The sequence below is a fragment of the Plodia interpunctella genome, chromosome 9, assembly GCF_027563975.2.
Source record: "Plodia interpunctella isolate USDA-ARS_2022_Savannah chromosome 9, ilPloInte3.2, whole genome shotgun sequence".
Classification (NCBI taxonomy): domain Eukaryota; kingdom Metazoa; phylum Arthropoda; class Insecta; order Lepidoptera; family Pyralidae; genus Plodia; species Plodia interpunctella.
The window spans coordinates 5,776,435-5,792,412 of NC_071302.1; the positions used below are offsets into that span (position 1 = coordinate 5,776,435).

At 38.4% G+C, this 15,978-nt stretch overlaps 1 protein-coding gene across 2 annotated transcripts in view; it reads left to right on the forward strand.

Moving 5' to 3' along the window:
- Window positions 1-15,978, forward strand: part of unc80 (uncoordinated 80) — a 37,503-nt gene that overhangs the window by 12,963 nt on the left and 8,562 nt on the right. For both annotated transcript variants that reach the window (XM_053750078.2, XM_064436179.1), the window contains 33 exons: window positions 386-554; window positions 978-1,072; window positions 1,232-1,422; window positions 1,624-1,741; window positions 1,826-1,887; window positions 2,086-2,221; window positions 2,404-2,578; window positions 2,675-2,710; window positions 2,788-2,823; window positions 3,526-3,682; window positions 3,990-4,158; window positions 4,400-4,492; window positions 4,960-5,108; window positions 5,647-5,766; window positions 6,113-6,225; window positions 6,856-7,051; window positions 7,433-7,662; window positions 8,021-8,201; window positions 8,572-8,616; window positions 8,841-9,027; window positions 9,645-9,814; window positions 10,174-10,422; window positions 10,514-10,643; window positions 10,728-10,868; window positions 11,188-11,381; window positions 11,542-11,687; window positions 11,959-12,153; window positions 12,606-12,801; window positions 13,019-13,237; window positions 13,495-13,640; window positions 14,119-14,281; window positions 14,810-14,971; window positions 15,335-15,538. In XM_053750078.2, coding sequence (XP_053606053.1) covers window positions 386-554; window positions 978-1,072; window positions 1,232-1,422; window positions 1,624-1,741; window positions 1,826-1,887; window positions 2,086-2,221; window positions 2,404-2,578; window positions 2,675-2,710; window positions 2,788-2,823; window positions 3,526-3,682; window positions 3,990-4,158; window positions 4,400-4,492; window positions 4,960-5,108; window positions 5,647-5,766; window positions 6,113-6,225; window positions 6,856-7,051; window positions 7,433-7,662; window positions 8,021-8,201; window positions 8,572-8,616; window positions 8,841-9,027; window positions 9,645-9,814; window positions 10,174-10,422; window positions 10,514-10,643; window positions 10,728-10,868; window positions 11,188-11,381; window positions 11,542-11,687; window positions 11,959-12,153; window positions 12,606-12,801; window positions 13,019-13,237; window positions 13,495-13,640; window positions 14,119-14,281; window positions 14,810-14,971; window positions 15,335-15,538 — 4,973 coding nt within the window. The remainder of the gene's footprint in view (window positions 1-385; window positions 555-977; window positions 1,073-1,231; window positions 1,423-1,623; window positions 1,742-1,825; window positions 1,888-2,085; window positions 2,222-2,403; window positions 2,579-2,674; window positions 2,711-2,787; window positions 2,824-3,525; window positions 3,683-3,989; window positions 4,159-4,399; window positions 4,493-4,959; window positions 5,109-5,646; window positions 5,767-6,112; window positions 6,226-6,855; window positions 7,052-7,432; window positions 7,663-8,020; window positions 8,202-8,571; window positions 8,617-8,840; window positions 9,028-9,644; window positions 9,815-10,173; window positions 10,423-10,513; window positions 10,644-10,727; window positions 10,869-11,187; window positions 11,382-11,541; window positions 11,688-11,958; window positions 12,154-12,605; window positions 12,802-13,018; window positions 13,238-13,494; window positions 13,641-14,118; window positions 14,282-14,809; window positions 14,972-15,334; window positions 15,539-15,978) is intronic.

Consider the following 15,978-nt stretch of genomic DNA (forward strand, 5'->3'; position numbering starts at 1 on the left):
CCACTACGAGTACCGTCCACTATTAGTCTGATAGATGATAAGGTTCATTAATTAAATTCCAAACGAATTAAACTTTATGCCAAATTTTGCCAATTACGATATCAAAAGTTCAAGCAAGCTAATATATGACATATTAAACACTAGCTGCGCCCTGGGGCTTCGCTCCCGTGGGAATTTCGAGATAAAAAGTATCGTATGTGTTGTTCTACCCGTAAACTTCGTAACAATCCCTCCAGTAGATTTTGCGTGAAAGAGGAATATTATATGTACACACATCACACACATCTCACAGCAACATCCATCGTTTTAATTGAATTGCTATGGAGAATCTGAATGGATATTGTCGTGGTAAAGCTCAATGATACAAAATTGAGTATTTTCCCAGTGAACTGGTTCCGTCAAAAGCCGTCGTCGCAGTCGCTGGTCCGCGCGGGCGGCGGGTCGGGCGAGTCGCTGCCGATGTCGGGCAGCATGGTGTCGCTGTCGCGGCCGCTGGCGGCGCTGCCCAGCCGCCCCGTGCACGTCAAGCGCAGGGTGGGCTACACGCTCAACAGGTCCATACTAGTACCAGGGCGAATCTCCGAGCGTGCCGACCGCTGCGGCCACGCATCGTTATCAATTTTTCAAATTTTAACAAAGACTATATATAGGTTTTACTGTCTGACTTTAAAAGTCATTAATCTGTACTGTGGTCAATGTCAAATTTATGAATGATTGATTTTGGAAATGATTCCTGCCCCCAGGAAAATTGACGGCGCGGCCGTAGCGGTCGAAACGCTCGGAGATTCATCCGCCACAGTTTAGTTAATTACACAAAAATAAATATTTTGCAAATATAATTCAGCCGATTTCGGCGCTCCAAACTCATTTCAACGTAATTTTTAAGCCATACGAGTGCGTTTGACGCGCTGAAATACGCAAAATGTATTTCTGTGTTTAAAATGGGTTGTTGTAAATGTAGCGTACGTATATTTCAGAGCCAGAAAGCGTGTCGAAGATAGGTTGAATAGATTTGGCTTGAGAAAGATGGGAAAGAAACGAGATGGAAGTATAGAAGAGACTACTGGTGGATGTAAGTATAGTTAACTTTGGTAAATATGTATTAAGGCTATATAAATTTTGCATTCGAAAAGTTTATTAGTATTTTACATATTATTTATATGACCTTCTCATTGAATATTTCGTCAAATATTTCGTTCCCAAATGGTATGTTGTTTCCCTTTCCCCCCAGACATGTCTCGTCGTGGTTCCGCTGAAGGCGGGTCAGGTGGTGGGGAATCTGAGGTAGTAGTTCTCAAACGTCGCCGCTTGGTGGCAGCGGCGCCACTGTACGCCGGATTGGCGCGATTCAATTTTCTTCTGGACGCAACTCAACCTGGTGCCACACCAGATGCTTTATTCATGGCTGCTTTGCTAGATCTGGTAAGTATTTTTGAGCCAATAGATGGCGGTAGTTGTAAAAGTCAATTGAATTGCTTTAGCTTGGGGAATTTCTTTCGAACTAAAATCAATAGCTAAATTAAGATTTAGCTTACCATACAGGAGATTTTAGTTTCACATACTGACATATAAGTATGTCAGTATGTGAAACTAAAATCTCCTGTATGTTTATTTTATTTCTAGCCAAATACCGTAGTCGTGGGAAGAGCTGCCATCCTATTGGAGTGCGCATACTTGGTGCATAATTGCAACAAAGGACAATGGCCGTATTGGCTCAAATCTAATTTAGCGAAAAATGCCGGTAAGTACAAACTTCTTTATCAAAATAATATTAGTTGATATCATAAACAATAAATTATACTTAAGTATATTTTTACATTTTCAGTACCATCAAGTCCCCAGCTACGCCAAAGATTGGCCGCCAAACTATTTTATCAATGGGCAGAGGTAAGACTCTAATACGTTAAGTTAAAAGTACAATGAGTGTGGTTGCACACTAAAAGCCAATAATAAGATATTAAGAATAATATGTAACAAAAGTGAATAAACGCAATATAAATTAAATACACTGTAAATAAAATTATACTTTACTGATAGTCAATTATATTACCTTTACTAATGTCTTACTTTTAATATTTTTATCAGGCTATAGGTAATAGACTGGAGGATATGTTGATAGAAGACAAGAAACACATCGATACAGTTGTGAACCTAGTCAATGACCCCGATGGGCAGCGGGAGCTCCTCCAACAGGATGAAGAAGAGGACTTCCTTGATGAAGGTAAAGGGAAAGAATACTCACTATAAACAAGCGATAGAATTTATCTGCGTATAGAAAGTGTAAAAGTGACGTGTAATTCTGCCCTAGAAGAGGACTACTGAATGTCAATTCTATCCCACCAATTTTTCAAAAAATTTTTTTTGTCAGCTACCATTAAATAATGCCCTGATTTTGTACCACAGCTAGTATCCGGCTGCCCGGCAAACCGATTGGTGCCGAATGCCCCCGAGCGCTCAGACTAGTCGCTTGTATTCTACTTTTCGAAATCACTTCCTTCTTAAGAGAAACCTACCAGAACATTCCAAAATCCTGCCGCTCCTCGCTCAAGGAAAGAGGACCTTGGGACCGTGTATACAGGTACTATTCTTGATTGCAATTCTATGTGTGTTTGGTAAGTAGTGATTTATATGTTCGGTGTAAATTGATTATTTTTTGTTATCATGTTATGCGAAGATGGATGGAAAAACGACGTTTGTTGTGTAAGAATAAGTGAGTTCCTTATGTTCCGTTCGTTTGAAATGATGTGTTAAAGAGTGCATATTTTGACGAAGTTTTTATTTTAACAGGGCTCTTAGCAGTCAACACACATTAATGCCAGTCGAGTATGTGTTCTAACAAATAATGCATGTTTCCTTGCATACAGCACTAAGCGTGCATGCTTAAATAGTATGTACATAATGTCGAACGATGTACACTTTTGAAATACGTGCAAACGCACTTGGACAATTGAAACTAGTCGTTTCACTCACCTTTTAAATATATTGGCACTTAGGGCCTTCAGACGTAGTGTCATAGCCATTGTGCGTAATAAAAAAGTTTTATTTCATTATTTTTTTACAAGTATAACGTCGTGTATGCACAAAAGCTAAGTTAGTACGTCTGGTACTCTCTTGGAGTACACAAATACGGCCGTTTTTATTTATATATAAAAAACATTCAATATACTCCCTAAATCGTGCATCGGCACAATTAAACTGCATGGTATGATGTAAAAATTACGTTATTTTGCTAACGTCTAAAATATATGAAATAACTACACCAATTTATAAACCTTTTCTCGATTACACCCTTTGAAATTATGGAAATTTAAAATAGTATTCATATGTGCAACAAATAGTTTAGATGGAATTTTAGTATAAAAAGTAAATTTGCTTTGCTACATTGGCATGCACTCCGAAGTAAACAGACTGAATTTGAGATTATAGAATAAAGAATAGAAGCTACCAATTCTTCTTTAGCTGAAGAATAAAATGTCGCATTTGATTTTCATTGAAGTGTTGATATTGGTTTAATCTGCCGCACAGGGAAGCGAACCGTCGATGGAGTATGGCTTTGTCGAGTATGGGACATTCTCAAGCATCGGCTCAGAGCCTGCAATCGATCGCTGGTGCGGAGACTGAGAGGAAGATATCATTCGTTATACATGAACCAGAAAATGTGTCCGGCGGAAGTAATGCTACAGTAAGAATCATTCATTATTATTACCCTGTATTAATAATTAGGCACCATAATAAACCTATAATTGAGAAGTCTGCGTTTCACGGTTTGGCTGGACCGATGTAGATATAATTTATTATGGAAAATAGAAGGATGTTTTTTTTTATATGAACCTCTAAGGGTCTGGTTTTGGGTGGATATCCGTGATTTATGTATAAACATAAAAAAAACAAGATAACTTTTGTCACGGGTTAACAGTTATTAATTAATTCAATATTTTTAATGCCTCGTGTGTAATATATACATTGATATTTTTTATTTCTTACAAAAGCTAGCAGATGCCGTACCGACATCGGCTGATGACAAGAAGGGAAGACTGGGAGGACGTAACAAATCGGGCATGCACCGACGGAACACGCAACAAACGCATGGTGCATACGGTTCGATCAAACGACGATCCATCAAATTGAGACAGAAAGATACCAGGGATGTTGAAGAATGTAAGTTTATTTGTGGGGTTTTTAAATAGACAGTGTGATTCCTGGGGAAGGAAGGTGTGTAATTCATTATGGTTTTAATCGAATCCGGGACTGGTCGCTAGTTATAATATATTTAAAATACTAGCATACATCTCATATCTGTAAAATCGTAAGAACTAAAATAATGTTTATGTTGAAATATTTTTTTTTGCTGAAGATGTAAGATGTATGAAGCTGTGAAAAAATGTTTTCTGCGTTCTAGTTGTGGCCAGAAGATCAGATTCGATACAAAGCCGAAGGAAAGTGTCATCACTATCCGACAGGAGTGACACGTCTGAAGTCTACCCCGCCGCAGGTAAACAAAGAAGAAAGCTTATCAACTGTTAATATAAATAATATTATCACTTGTTGTCGTGTAATATTTTGACAGAGTTATAACAAATAATTTTATTTCTTAAAAAACACAAAAAAAAAACATATCCACGGAGGGATATCTTCCAGTCAACCTGCAGTAAAATACGTAGTTACAGAGTTATTGTATTACATTGCTTTTGGGTGTTTCTCAGAGCGTATCGACCGCTGTGGCCGCGCTGTCATTACCTACGATCCGTAATTTTTTTTGTGGAAGGAATCATTTTCAAAATCAATCATTCTTAAAATTGACATTACAATAGTACATATTAATTATTTTAAAGTCATATAGTAAAAATAAATGAAAAATTGTGGTCGAAACGCTCTGAGAAACTTCCTTATAAACCTACATGGTTTCACGTGAATGAAACGCGTTAGATCATCAAGGTATACTAGAGTATAACACTTCAGGCGGTACAGTGATAATGCCGAGCGAGGTGGACAGCGGCGGGGAGGAGAGCCCGGGCGTGCTGTCGGACGACCACGACCACCCGCCCGACAGCCCGGACAGCAGCTCCACGGACCCGCCCGACCCCAACAAGGGCTATCCTTGGCTCAAAGTGAGATCTGCTCTATGTATTTTGTGTTATGTTTTATCTAACCTTTAAATTTACTTGTTTAAAATATTACTCTAATAACATGAATTTCATTGAGCACTTACGAATTATTTTCATTTCATTTAAGACTTCAAATATAGTATCTATAGGCTACTCTGAGAAAATAGAAGACTACTCTCAAAGAGATATTAAAGTTTTTTTTTATGTATAATACTTATGACAGTAATTCTTACATAAATCCATGCAAAATTAGACAGATAATAGAAATGGATTGTGTATTCGGCACCAATCCATTTTTATGATCTGTTTTTATAGGCAGATCATAAAAAGACTATTATTTTTGGTAATATATGGGCGAAAAGTTCTAGTATTATTGGTTAAATATCCTTTAAAATATATATACTCTATAGGCAAACTGAAAGTAGCATACCTTTTCCAAAACTAATATATTTTTTTTTAGAAAATAAATGGTTTTCCATTCACTTATAATCTAGCATTATTATTATTACATATAAGTACTTATTTATTTTCCTTTTTACAGGTGATGGTGAAGTTTCTGAACTCGTTCAACTACGTGTGCTGCCACCAAAACTTCTGTCATCCGTATTGCTTCCGTCGCAACATGCGAGCCAGTGGGAGGCTCATGAAATCAGTTCAAAAAGTAAGTGAATAGTCCCAGTTGTATTATGAAAAACCAATATTCCACTTTATGAACCTCACTCTACACCAGCGCACCTGGCGGCGAATCACCTTAGTCCTAACTTACAGGCTGTCAATGAAAGTGATGAAAATAAATTCGTAATATGCGATAGTGGGTCGATCATTTCAACCGTCGCCTCTTGACCGGCAACCGGATAGCATATATAGATAGAATTGTATATGCATTGTATCTTGTTCTTCGCGATCGAAATATTGAAAAGCTCCATTAAGATTTAATGAAATGCATATTTATTTAATTTAAACTAAGAGGAAATAAGACACAGCTTATACTACTATTTTCCTTTTAGATATATGGAGAGAAATTCGGTCCGGAAGCACACGCACAATGTTCCGACGAAGGCGTGGGAGGGACCCGGCGAGGTCGACGACCGCGGAAACCTTCCGAACATGCCACTGACAGGTGACAACTATAAAAAACTGTATATATCATTAAGACTACTCCAATCGGCACACTCGCATCATCACATTTTTATCGATTCGTATTAATTTCCAGCAAAAATTAAAAAAAAAACATCACAGGAGACTAGCAACTAGATACAGGACGAAGGAAGAAAGGTGATATTGGTGGCGTTAGTTAGCTGGCACCGCCCTTTTAATTTTAGGATTAGGATGCTTATTTTGTACACAATATATCGTGTGCGTAGCGCGACTTTGCTATTTACATCTTTTATTCTTAGTGAGAAGCAGTATAACCAATCACAGTGAGCCATTGTTACGCAGCGACAACCACACTGTGTGATTGGTTCGCTGCGTCTCAATTTGAGTTGTCTCGATAGCGAGAAGTGAGATGCAAATATGTACTTTACCCTCTGATCAAATAGGAAAAAAAATCTGATCAAATTGCCATCAAACCAAATCAGATACTTTTATTTACCATCGTCCACTCCACTCGTGCTCGTACGACCACTGGTAATTTTTCATGTCCACAACCCACCTCAGTATACCTAGGACACAGACATATACACAACTACCCTATTTGAATGAGTGTAAGTGCAATGCAATATAAAACATAACCTGTGTAATCTGACAGAATCGACCGGTCAGTGATAGAGAGTGCGGGTCTGGCATACCGCGCGGCGGGGGGCGCGTGCGGGGCGGGCGGGGCGGTCGGGGCGGGCGGGGAGGCCGCGGCGCCCGACCCGCCCCCCGCGCGTCCCGCGCGACCCGCCGCCCTGCCCTACCCCCCGCCCGACCCACCAGCTATACTCAAATACTTACGCGGACAGGTATTCTGCTTGTTGATTGAATATTATTCTTTTATTTTATTACATTATAAATGTTAGCCAACTATTTTTCGAATATTTTTCTCAAATATAATTTTAATTCGCTATATAATGTGTTACAAGTACACATCTTTTGTAATTTTTCTCAAATAAATGTATGAAAATATTTTGGACTCGAGCTAGATAACATTAATAATTGATTATTTAGAATTTAATACTCTTTTCTGCGGATATCTTTTTCTGTCTTCTTGGGATAAGAGAGATGTACTTGAGTAAAAATCACTTAAACATTTGTTCTTGAAATCTTTATATATTTAATATTTAACGTGAAAAAATGCATATGAAAATCGATCACAATATAATAACAAATAACATTTTCAAAAGGTCCGCGACGCTTACCATGCCCCTCTAGCGACCCTAATCAAAGGCGCCACCATAATGAGCGAAGAGCAATTCGCCGAAAGCGCCCCAGTAGCCTGGCAACTGTTGCTGGAGCCCGATAGGGAACTGAGCGCATGCGCAGCGGCCTTGTTCATACTGTGCGCGGTGAAAGCGCCCCACACCGCCGCCGAGATCATGCATAATGATCTCAAACATGCTCAGCCTTCAGTCAGGTAATTTTAATAATTGTAAAACAAAATAGGAGTTTACTCCAGCGAATTCACTGCTAGGGGATGTTGTAAATAATCTGTTTCCAAACAAATTCTTGACGTCTGACACAAATGTAAAAACGTTATCACAACTATGTGATATTGGAGGTTATATTCTACACGTGTACCAAACATCATCGAAATCCGTCTTGTTTTTTCTGTAATTTAAATAACAAATATCCTCTCTTTCACCCAAACTTTGCCCTTTGTCATATTGGTAGGATTAGTAACATGGTTTCAAGACTCTCAATTTTTATAAGAACATTTTCGATTATATTTGCATAGAAATGTTGTGGATATTACTTTATTTTTTCCCTCTCAGAATCAACGCCATCCTCCGCTTCCAAGTGATGTGGAAGCTTCGTTACCAAGTTTGGCCGCGGATGGAGGAGGGCGCCTCTGTCACGTTCAAAGTGCCGCCCCCTGGTATCGAGTTCACGCTGCCTTCGCCAAAGATTGGGATTGAGTCGTTGGCAGTTGTTGATCCGCCATGGAGCCCTCAGGTAAATATTTTTAAAATTTCACTTTGCAAAATTCGCAAATAGTTAGTAGTATGACGATGTTGCATATTTTTTGCTTGATTTGAATTATTATTAGGATCATACAATCCATCCAGAAAGTGAAAAAATAAATGACGGCGCTGCCTCCTGTTGGCTCGCAACACTGAGTGTTTATCAACCAATATTGACCATTTGATTTGGTATTGTAATAGCAATAAAATGTAGTTCGTTAAAAACGCGTTTTCTTCACTTTCTTGACAGATTGTATGTTCCTAAAATGTGGTCATAAGTTAAACTCTAGTCTACACTTTAGTCCTCTTTTCGTCATTCAAGAATACATTTCAATCGCTGATACCATTTCTTTTTTATCCAGGTTAAAGATAAGGACATGGAAATGACTTTGAATCAAGAGAGGCATGTAAGTATTTTGATACCAAAGTTCGTGCTTTACGATTCACATCTAAAAAAATACAAATAGTTTCATACTAAAAATAGCTTTTTCCTCTTATCCAATAATAATCGTATGTAGCATCGATTTCTTTAAAACCTTTCATTTCATTCAACCTTTCATTGAGACTACTGATTTAATTAGCTATTGACATGTGATATTCACAATAACTTAATAAGCCAATCGATTCGCAGCGTTCCCTGGTAACAGCGACGAAGACACGCAAGAAGCAACAAACGGAAGCGATAAAGCGCGCGTTACAGCAGCGGAACGACAAGAAGCGGGCAGAAAGAGAGAGTTTCCTCATCACCACCATCCCGATCACTCGCCAGGCCGCGCGCGAACCTGCGCTCGACCACGCCGCCGACGACCATATTGAACGTGAGACCGCAATTTTATAAATCTCTTTCAGATCATTAAATTGAATTACAAAAATGTTGATTTCCAAAAAATCCGGACATTTCATCTAAATTGACGGGACAAGTTGTACACAAGGTATCCTGGAAATAGTGTAACATCATCAACAGCCATTTTAAAGTCCCCTTCTTTTCTAGCTATTTAACTTCCACTGCTGGGCAAAAGCCTCCTCTAACTTCTTCCACGCATTCCTGTCCTTGATGTTTTCTTGTCATTTTGTGTCGAATAAATTAAAAATATAACTTGTTTCTATAAACATAATGCTAGCAGCTATATGCGCTTCGCACTTGTCAGATCCCCATGATTACCCCGCGTAGAGATGTGTGATAAACAAATGTATGAACCAAAGTTAGTCAGTAAGCCATTACAGCAGCATTACAAGGAAAGGGCAGAACTATTATACAATTATTTTCACCACATTTGCACTAATTGTTTCGTAAAAAGTGTATCGCTCAATTTTCTGTTTTTTCTTTTCTCTGTAGACTATATTTCACCGTTACAATAATTGAAAATATGAAAAACATATTTTTACCCGTCGCTTCTCCTATCTGATATCGTATTAACTTTTATACATTGTATAGCACCAGCAGATGAAGAATTAGTGGAAGGGGTTCGCGGCTCGCATCACACTCAAGTGGCGTCGGCACTGTTTCCTTCCACTTTGTGTTCCGCGGTCGCCGAGATCGTGGCTCTATTGGACGACGCTGCCGTCTCACAAGATGGCTGCTCCGTCTACGAAGTTGCTTATCAGGTAAATCTTCTAGCGAAATACTGACTTTACAGACGCCGATATTGTCCAAAATCTGGTGCCGGGTTAAAAATAATATCCTCACATGGAAAAAATAAAATTTCCAGATAAAAAGAAAAAACATGCCTAAAGAAGGTTGACATCAGGCCGACGGCCGGTAGTCAAACCTAGAATGTTCAAAATTTTAAGACTTACCTATTTTCCTAGTCTTCGAGGCACTTTGAGCCTTTGTAGCCATGTAACTAGAAACCCGCTCATTTATGTGAGAGAGATTGTCCTTCCCTACCCTGGCCATAATAATATTTAAATTTAAACCACCCTTCCCATTTCATTCCTTACGGAAAAAAAAATTGTACCAACAGGTTATATGGAACTGCCTGGTAGAAGACTCAGCGCTGTTCCTCCGTCACGTGCTCGAGCGTCTAACCCGGGACCACCAAGACGAGATGTTCAAATTACTGCGCCATCTGATCCGCTTCATACCGCGTCTACCGCAGCAAGCCGCATTCGCTTTGTACAACTACATCATAGGATATGTCATGTTCTACGTGAGGTCTCCTCATGAAGATGGCCAGCGATTGGTCGGCGCTGCGCTTTCTATTCTCTGGATGGTAAGTTTTTTGCTTAAACATTTTCGATTTATCAATATAAGAACGTAATTATTTACAAGTGAATTGTTCTGATTAAAAACAAAAATTACAGGTGGTCCATAGCGTTCACGGCATAATGTTTAAAGATCTCAAGCAGATTTTACGAAAAGAACAATGTGACGCGTCTATATTACTCACAGCCAATGTTCCCGCAGCCAAGAAAATTATAGTTCACGGTCCATGTAAGTTGTTTAACATTATATTTTATTAACTTCGGTTTAAAAGTCTACTATCGAATGACAGTAACTTTTTGGTGTTGGTTCCAGCGGATAACGAAGGCAGTATACCATCTCAGTTCCCTGTACAAGAGGACACGGTATTTTCGCAGATCTTGAAAGAATCCCTGGACTTCTTTAGTATCCCTGAACATTTGCATCGCGAACACTTCTTGGTTGATTTCAAGACACGTAAGTTTTTATGAAGTAAATAAATGTAAATGGACCACAATCTACCGTTTACAGTTAGGAAGCTCGTGTTGAATCGCAGACAAATATCTGTAAAATCAAATACAAATATTTGCCCGCACTGCTGATCGAACCCAGGCTCTCCAGTCTATTATACTACACAGATGTAAAACAGAATATATACTTGTAATTGTTAATGGCTTAAATATCAGATCAGAAAAGGAGTTAATTTTCAAATGGTACGTACGAACGTGTTATTTTTTCATTAAATTACTATGTACAATAAAGATATTACAAAAAAACAATATCATAAATTTCTCAGGCCAAATCCACAACCCGGAAAGCTACGTGCGCGATCATTATTTCTTCAAGCGGTCCCAGTACCCTCAGTTAGGGTTGGTTCACATGGAGCGGGAGGAGGCCTTCCATAAACTGCAGAAACAGGAGTTGCTGCAAAAGTTTGTAGAAATCGGAAAAGTTCTGTTGACGTGGGCTATCCTTAAAAATGTGGACATGGTACGTTCATATACTTATATATTTTAACTGGTACCGATTGCTATTTTCAAGCTGATCCTATATTTTAAATTTTCACTTTTGCTGGTCAATTGTTAACACACATAAGGTATTGAATACCTCAATATACCTACTTTCTAAATAACAGTAACATTAATCTTAGGTAGTGCAACGCGTAGTATTCCTCCACGACGAACTGATGAAGTTGCCTTCCTTCCCGCGGAAAGCGCTTGAAGCAGATTTAGCGCTTTACAGCGGAGGACCATTGGGAACTACTTTGTTAGGATTGGATGTATTGCACAAGTTTATGTAAGTTATAGTTATATAACAACCCATGAAATTTGTAAACTTTAAATAATCTAAACTTAACCTCAGACATTACAAAGTTGATGATAAAACATAGCGCTTTATTGCGCTTTACTATGTACTTTTGGGATTCCCCACACAGAAACAAGTAGAGTAGTAATTTACTGTTTCATGTTATTTTTTAATTTCATATGTCCCATGAGAAAAAGTGAGTTGAGTGGTGAGAAACATAAAATCTATAGACAAAAACAATAGGTGTATGTATAATTTCCAGGTGGGTTCGCCTAATAGCCCGCATGTTCGAAGCGATGGCGGGTAACTTCACATCATCCCGGGACATCCACCTTTTCCTTAACGTGTTGAATGGAGCACTGATGTTGCATAGCGAAGACTCATTGATACTGAGATATGTAATAGCTACTTATGTCAATGCTGCCTTTAATTTCAAGAGCATTTTCTCTACTAATGGGTAAGTATGTGCTTACTTAAATAGAAGATGTTTCTTATATTACCAAACAGGCAAACAGGCATGCGGGCACCTGATAGTAAGTGGTCACCACAGTTTATTAACGCCTGCAACACCAGGCACACACACACTTTGCCTACTTTGTGGCCTACGATCTTTGGCACAATACCTTGTAATTACACTACCTTTCTCACCCTGCAAACCAGAACACAACAATGCAAGCACTGCTATTTGCCGGTATTATATTACTGGATAAAAAGTACCTTATGCTTTAATGAGGTGAAATAAATGAGGTTTCTAGCCTTAGGCAAGTGTTAGGCAATATCGTCGGTTAGTATCTCGCGCGATTTCTGAATTTTTTCGTCTCAATGTTTAAATTCACTAGAATTTAAACATTGAGACGAAAAAAATCACCTTCATATTCCTGGGCTTCTTCAATACTGTCTCGTTTTCAGCTATCTACTAATAATGCCGACACTTCTCCAAATCTACTCCAACTTCCAAACAAATAAGCTGGTAACGACCACCATAGAATACGCCGTCAAACAGTTCTACCTGCTGAACAGAAAGCCGTTCATACTACAAATGTTCGGCTCCGTTTCAGCTATATTGGACACTGATGAGGAATCTACTTACGGGGATGCCAGTAAGGTAAATAAAGAGAAAAACAATCACATGTCACATATTTATTTGCTAAAAGGATTTTATTGAAATCCGGAAATTGAATAAATAACTGTTGGGAACAGTACGTTTTTCCCAAATGAAAGATATCGTAAAACTTGCCTTTAATTATTTTGTGCGAATCTTTTAGTCAATCTGTGTAATCACACAGATGTCCTTATATATTATTCATTGATTTATTTTCTAGGTCCAATCCAGCTGCCTATTCAACCTGCTGCTAAGCTTAGAAACCCCATCGCCCGACCCCCTTCACATCGCTGAACTGATCAAGGAGGAGAAACCTCTCAAACCCATAGACTTCTGCTACCGAGACGAGGAGGAGATGGTCAATGTACTGGATTGCATCAGTCTATGTGTCATGGTGGTTTCTTATTCCGCTGAGAGCATGAGGGGGTATCAGATGTTGGTAAGATTTTTTTGTATTATTGGTCTAGTCCATATCTGTCTCTTTCTAATGAAAGTTGTTATTCTGCGCTGTGACACCATAAGACCAAGTGGAAAAGTTAACCAATTTTTTTTTAATATTCGACTGCGATTTTATCTGACTTACTATCCGAAATATACGGTACCCTTATAAAATTTACTCGTGCGTCTGTTTGTCCTTTTCAGACATTTTTTTTCTTATCCACCAAATAACCATTCAAACTATTATTTTACTTGCAGATAATTTTGGAGGCTATCTTGCCTTGCTACGTGAAACAAATTCAACTACCTACTTACAACAGAGAAGGCAAAACCGAGAAAGAGATCATCCAACAACTCGCCATTGCTATCAAAACGCTCGTCAATAACTGTGAAGGGCTATCGAAGTGAGTCCCTTTTGTGTCTTTCTTTTCTCAATTTCATTTAATCTCTCCTTCTCTTTCCCTCTTGTCTAGTGTTGTTCTTGTCTCTTTTCATTTCGAACCGGCTCTCTTCTTTCTTCACCTAGTACCGCCAAACGCTAAAGTTAATATAGAATCGGCAAATATAATTATTTGTGTTACAACATTTGCGCGCTGACATATTCACACAATTATTGTTAAGTATTCATATTCACTTATTTGCCCATTCTAGTATACATATACACTTCTTCTTTATCCAGTTTCAACCGCTAGGGTGCAGTTCTCTCTCAGTTTCAAACTTTCGTATTTATATTATTAATTGGTCTAGAGATCGGGCCTTTTATTACTAGGTATGTCATCCATGTAAATTTATATATTTAAAATGAAATACGAATCTTTATTTTTTATTTTGTTATTTTTGTCCCGGGGAAAAGACGAGCTAATCCTATTTCCCTATGGCAAGGTCGTACAACGGGCCGTACCGCACGTCCCCGGAGCACAAGGGGTCGTCGCAGCGCGCCGGCCCGCGCTCCACGGCCGCCACCATCATCGGCTTCGAGGAGTCCCACTCCAAGTTCGACAACAAGCTGCCCGGGACCGAGTACACCGGCGCTGAGGACTCGGAGGTATTATATATACTAGTCATACTTCCATGTACACACTCCATATCCATACTTCCATATTTAAACTTCCACTTACATATTCATGCTTTAATGCTTCAATATCCAATACACTTGCAAGTTAGTACTTCCATTCCATATTCCATATTAATATTATAAATCAGAAAGTGTGGTTGTTCGCTTGTTTGTCCTACTTCATGTCAAAAAAAAACTAATTAAAAACCTGCTCAGACCCGAAACCTTAAAATTTGCCTTTTCAATGGACCTTCGCCTACCGCAGCGTTGGTAATGACAAACCAAATTCAAACTCACAAGTTTACATTGACAAATGTAAAGAAAATAAAACAATGGTATTATTACTCAGATAGCAAGACGTCAAAGCACATCACCCAAAATTATTGCGAATTCGCCTTTATCATACATACATGTTTCCACGTCTATTTCCCATGGGGGTAAACAAAGATTAGACTTCACTTCTATTACCTTGACATAAAGCTCCATTTTGACTCTAGAAATTTCTGCTCATTATACCAGTTGGTCCGAGCGGAATACCGTCGCCCACGAGACGTACTGCTGTCACTAGTGGGCGACTTCATTGGGCGAGCTACTACTCGACTACTCGACCTTAACGGGTCGAAGGGCAGTGGCGGGAGTGAGGGCAAGCCTGGCGAGCTACTGGATTGCAAGTCTCATGCGGTAAGGGATTTTTTTTTCAATTAACTTAATCGTTTAAGCCCCAGTCGCCATTATATCTTACCCTCTCCAGTATAAATTACTTTCGGCTGGAGCTGCAAAATATTAGCCATAAACATTCCTTTTCGAAGACAACTAACGACACTTTATTTCTGCCATAGAAAGCACGAAATATCACTTAGGATGCGATTCCAAATATCTAGTAATCGGTCGCTTTTCCAATACACAACAATAAACCTTAAATATCTGCAGCATTTAATATCGAACTTTTAAAACGAAAGTATTCTTCTGCAATTAATAATTTAATTTATATAAATTTTATATAATTTTATTTATTTGATTAATCTGGTATAATACCTCACCCAGAGACTAGCGGAGATCGCCCATTCATTACTAAAAGTGTCCCCTTACGACCCCGAGTCCATGGGCTGCCGCGGTCTGCAGCGGTACATGACTCAAGTCCTGCCCGCGGCTGATTGGGCCGACGACGCGCTAAGGCCTGCCTTAATCATGATCCTGAGACGGCTTGATAAGGTCTTCTTGAAGATTGCGAAGAAACCCAGCATCAGGGTAAGTTGTGTTGATTTCAATCTTAATCTCTCTCTTTTTCTCTCTCTCTCTCATCTGATCGTATTCTCGTTCCGTTTTAAAAATAAACCTTTTAACTTTAAATTTTTAAAATTCTTCGTGTCGTCAATTCTCCAAATAACTGAATAGTATAAGACACAAATTATATATATATATATATATATATATATATATATATATATATATATATATATATATATATATATATATATATATATATATATATATATAATGCTTAGTAGTAGTATAAATATATATATATATATATATATATATATATATATATATATATATAATGCTTAGTAGTAGTATAAATCATCTACGCACAACATAAGCAACAATGCCGTAAGATTTATTTGAATTTTGTCAATTTTACGGCTTATATAAATAGAGAGTCGCGATGGTTTTTAGTTGTCTTATGA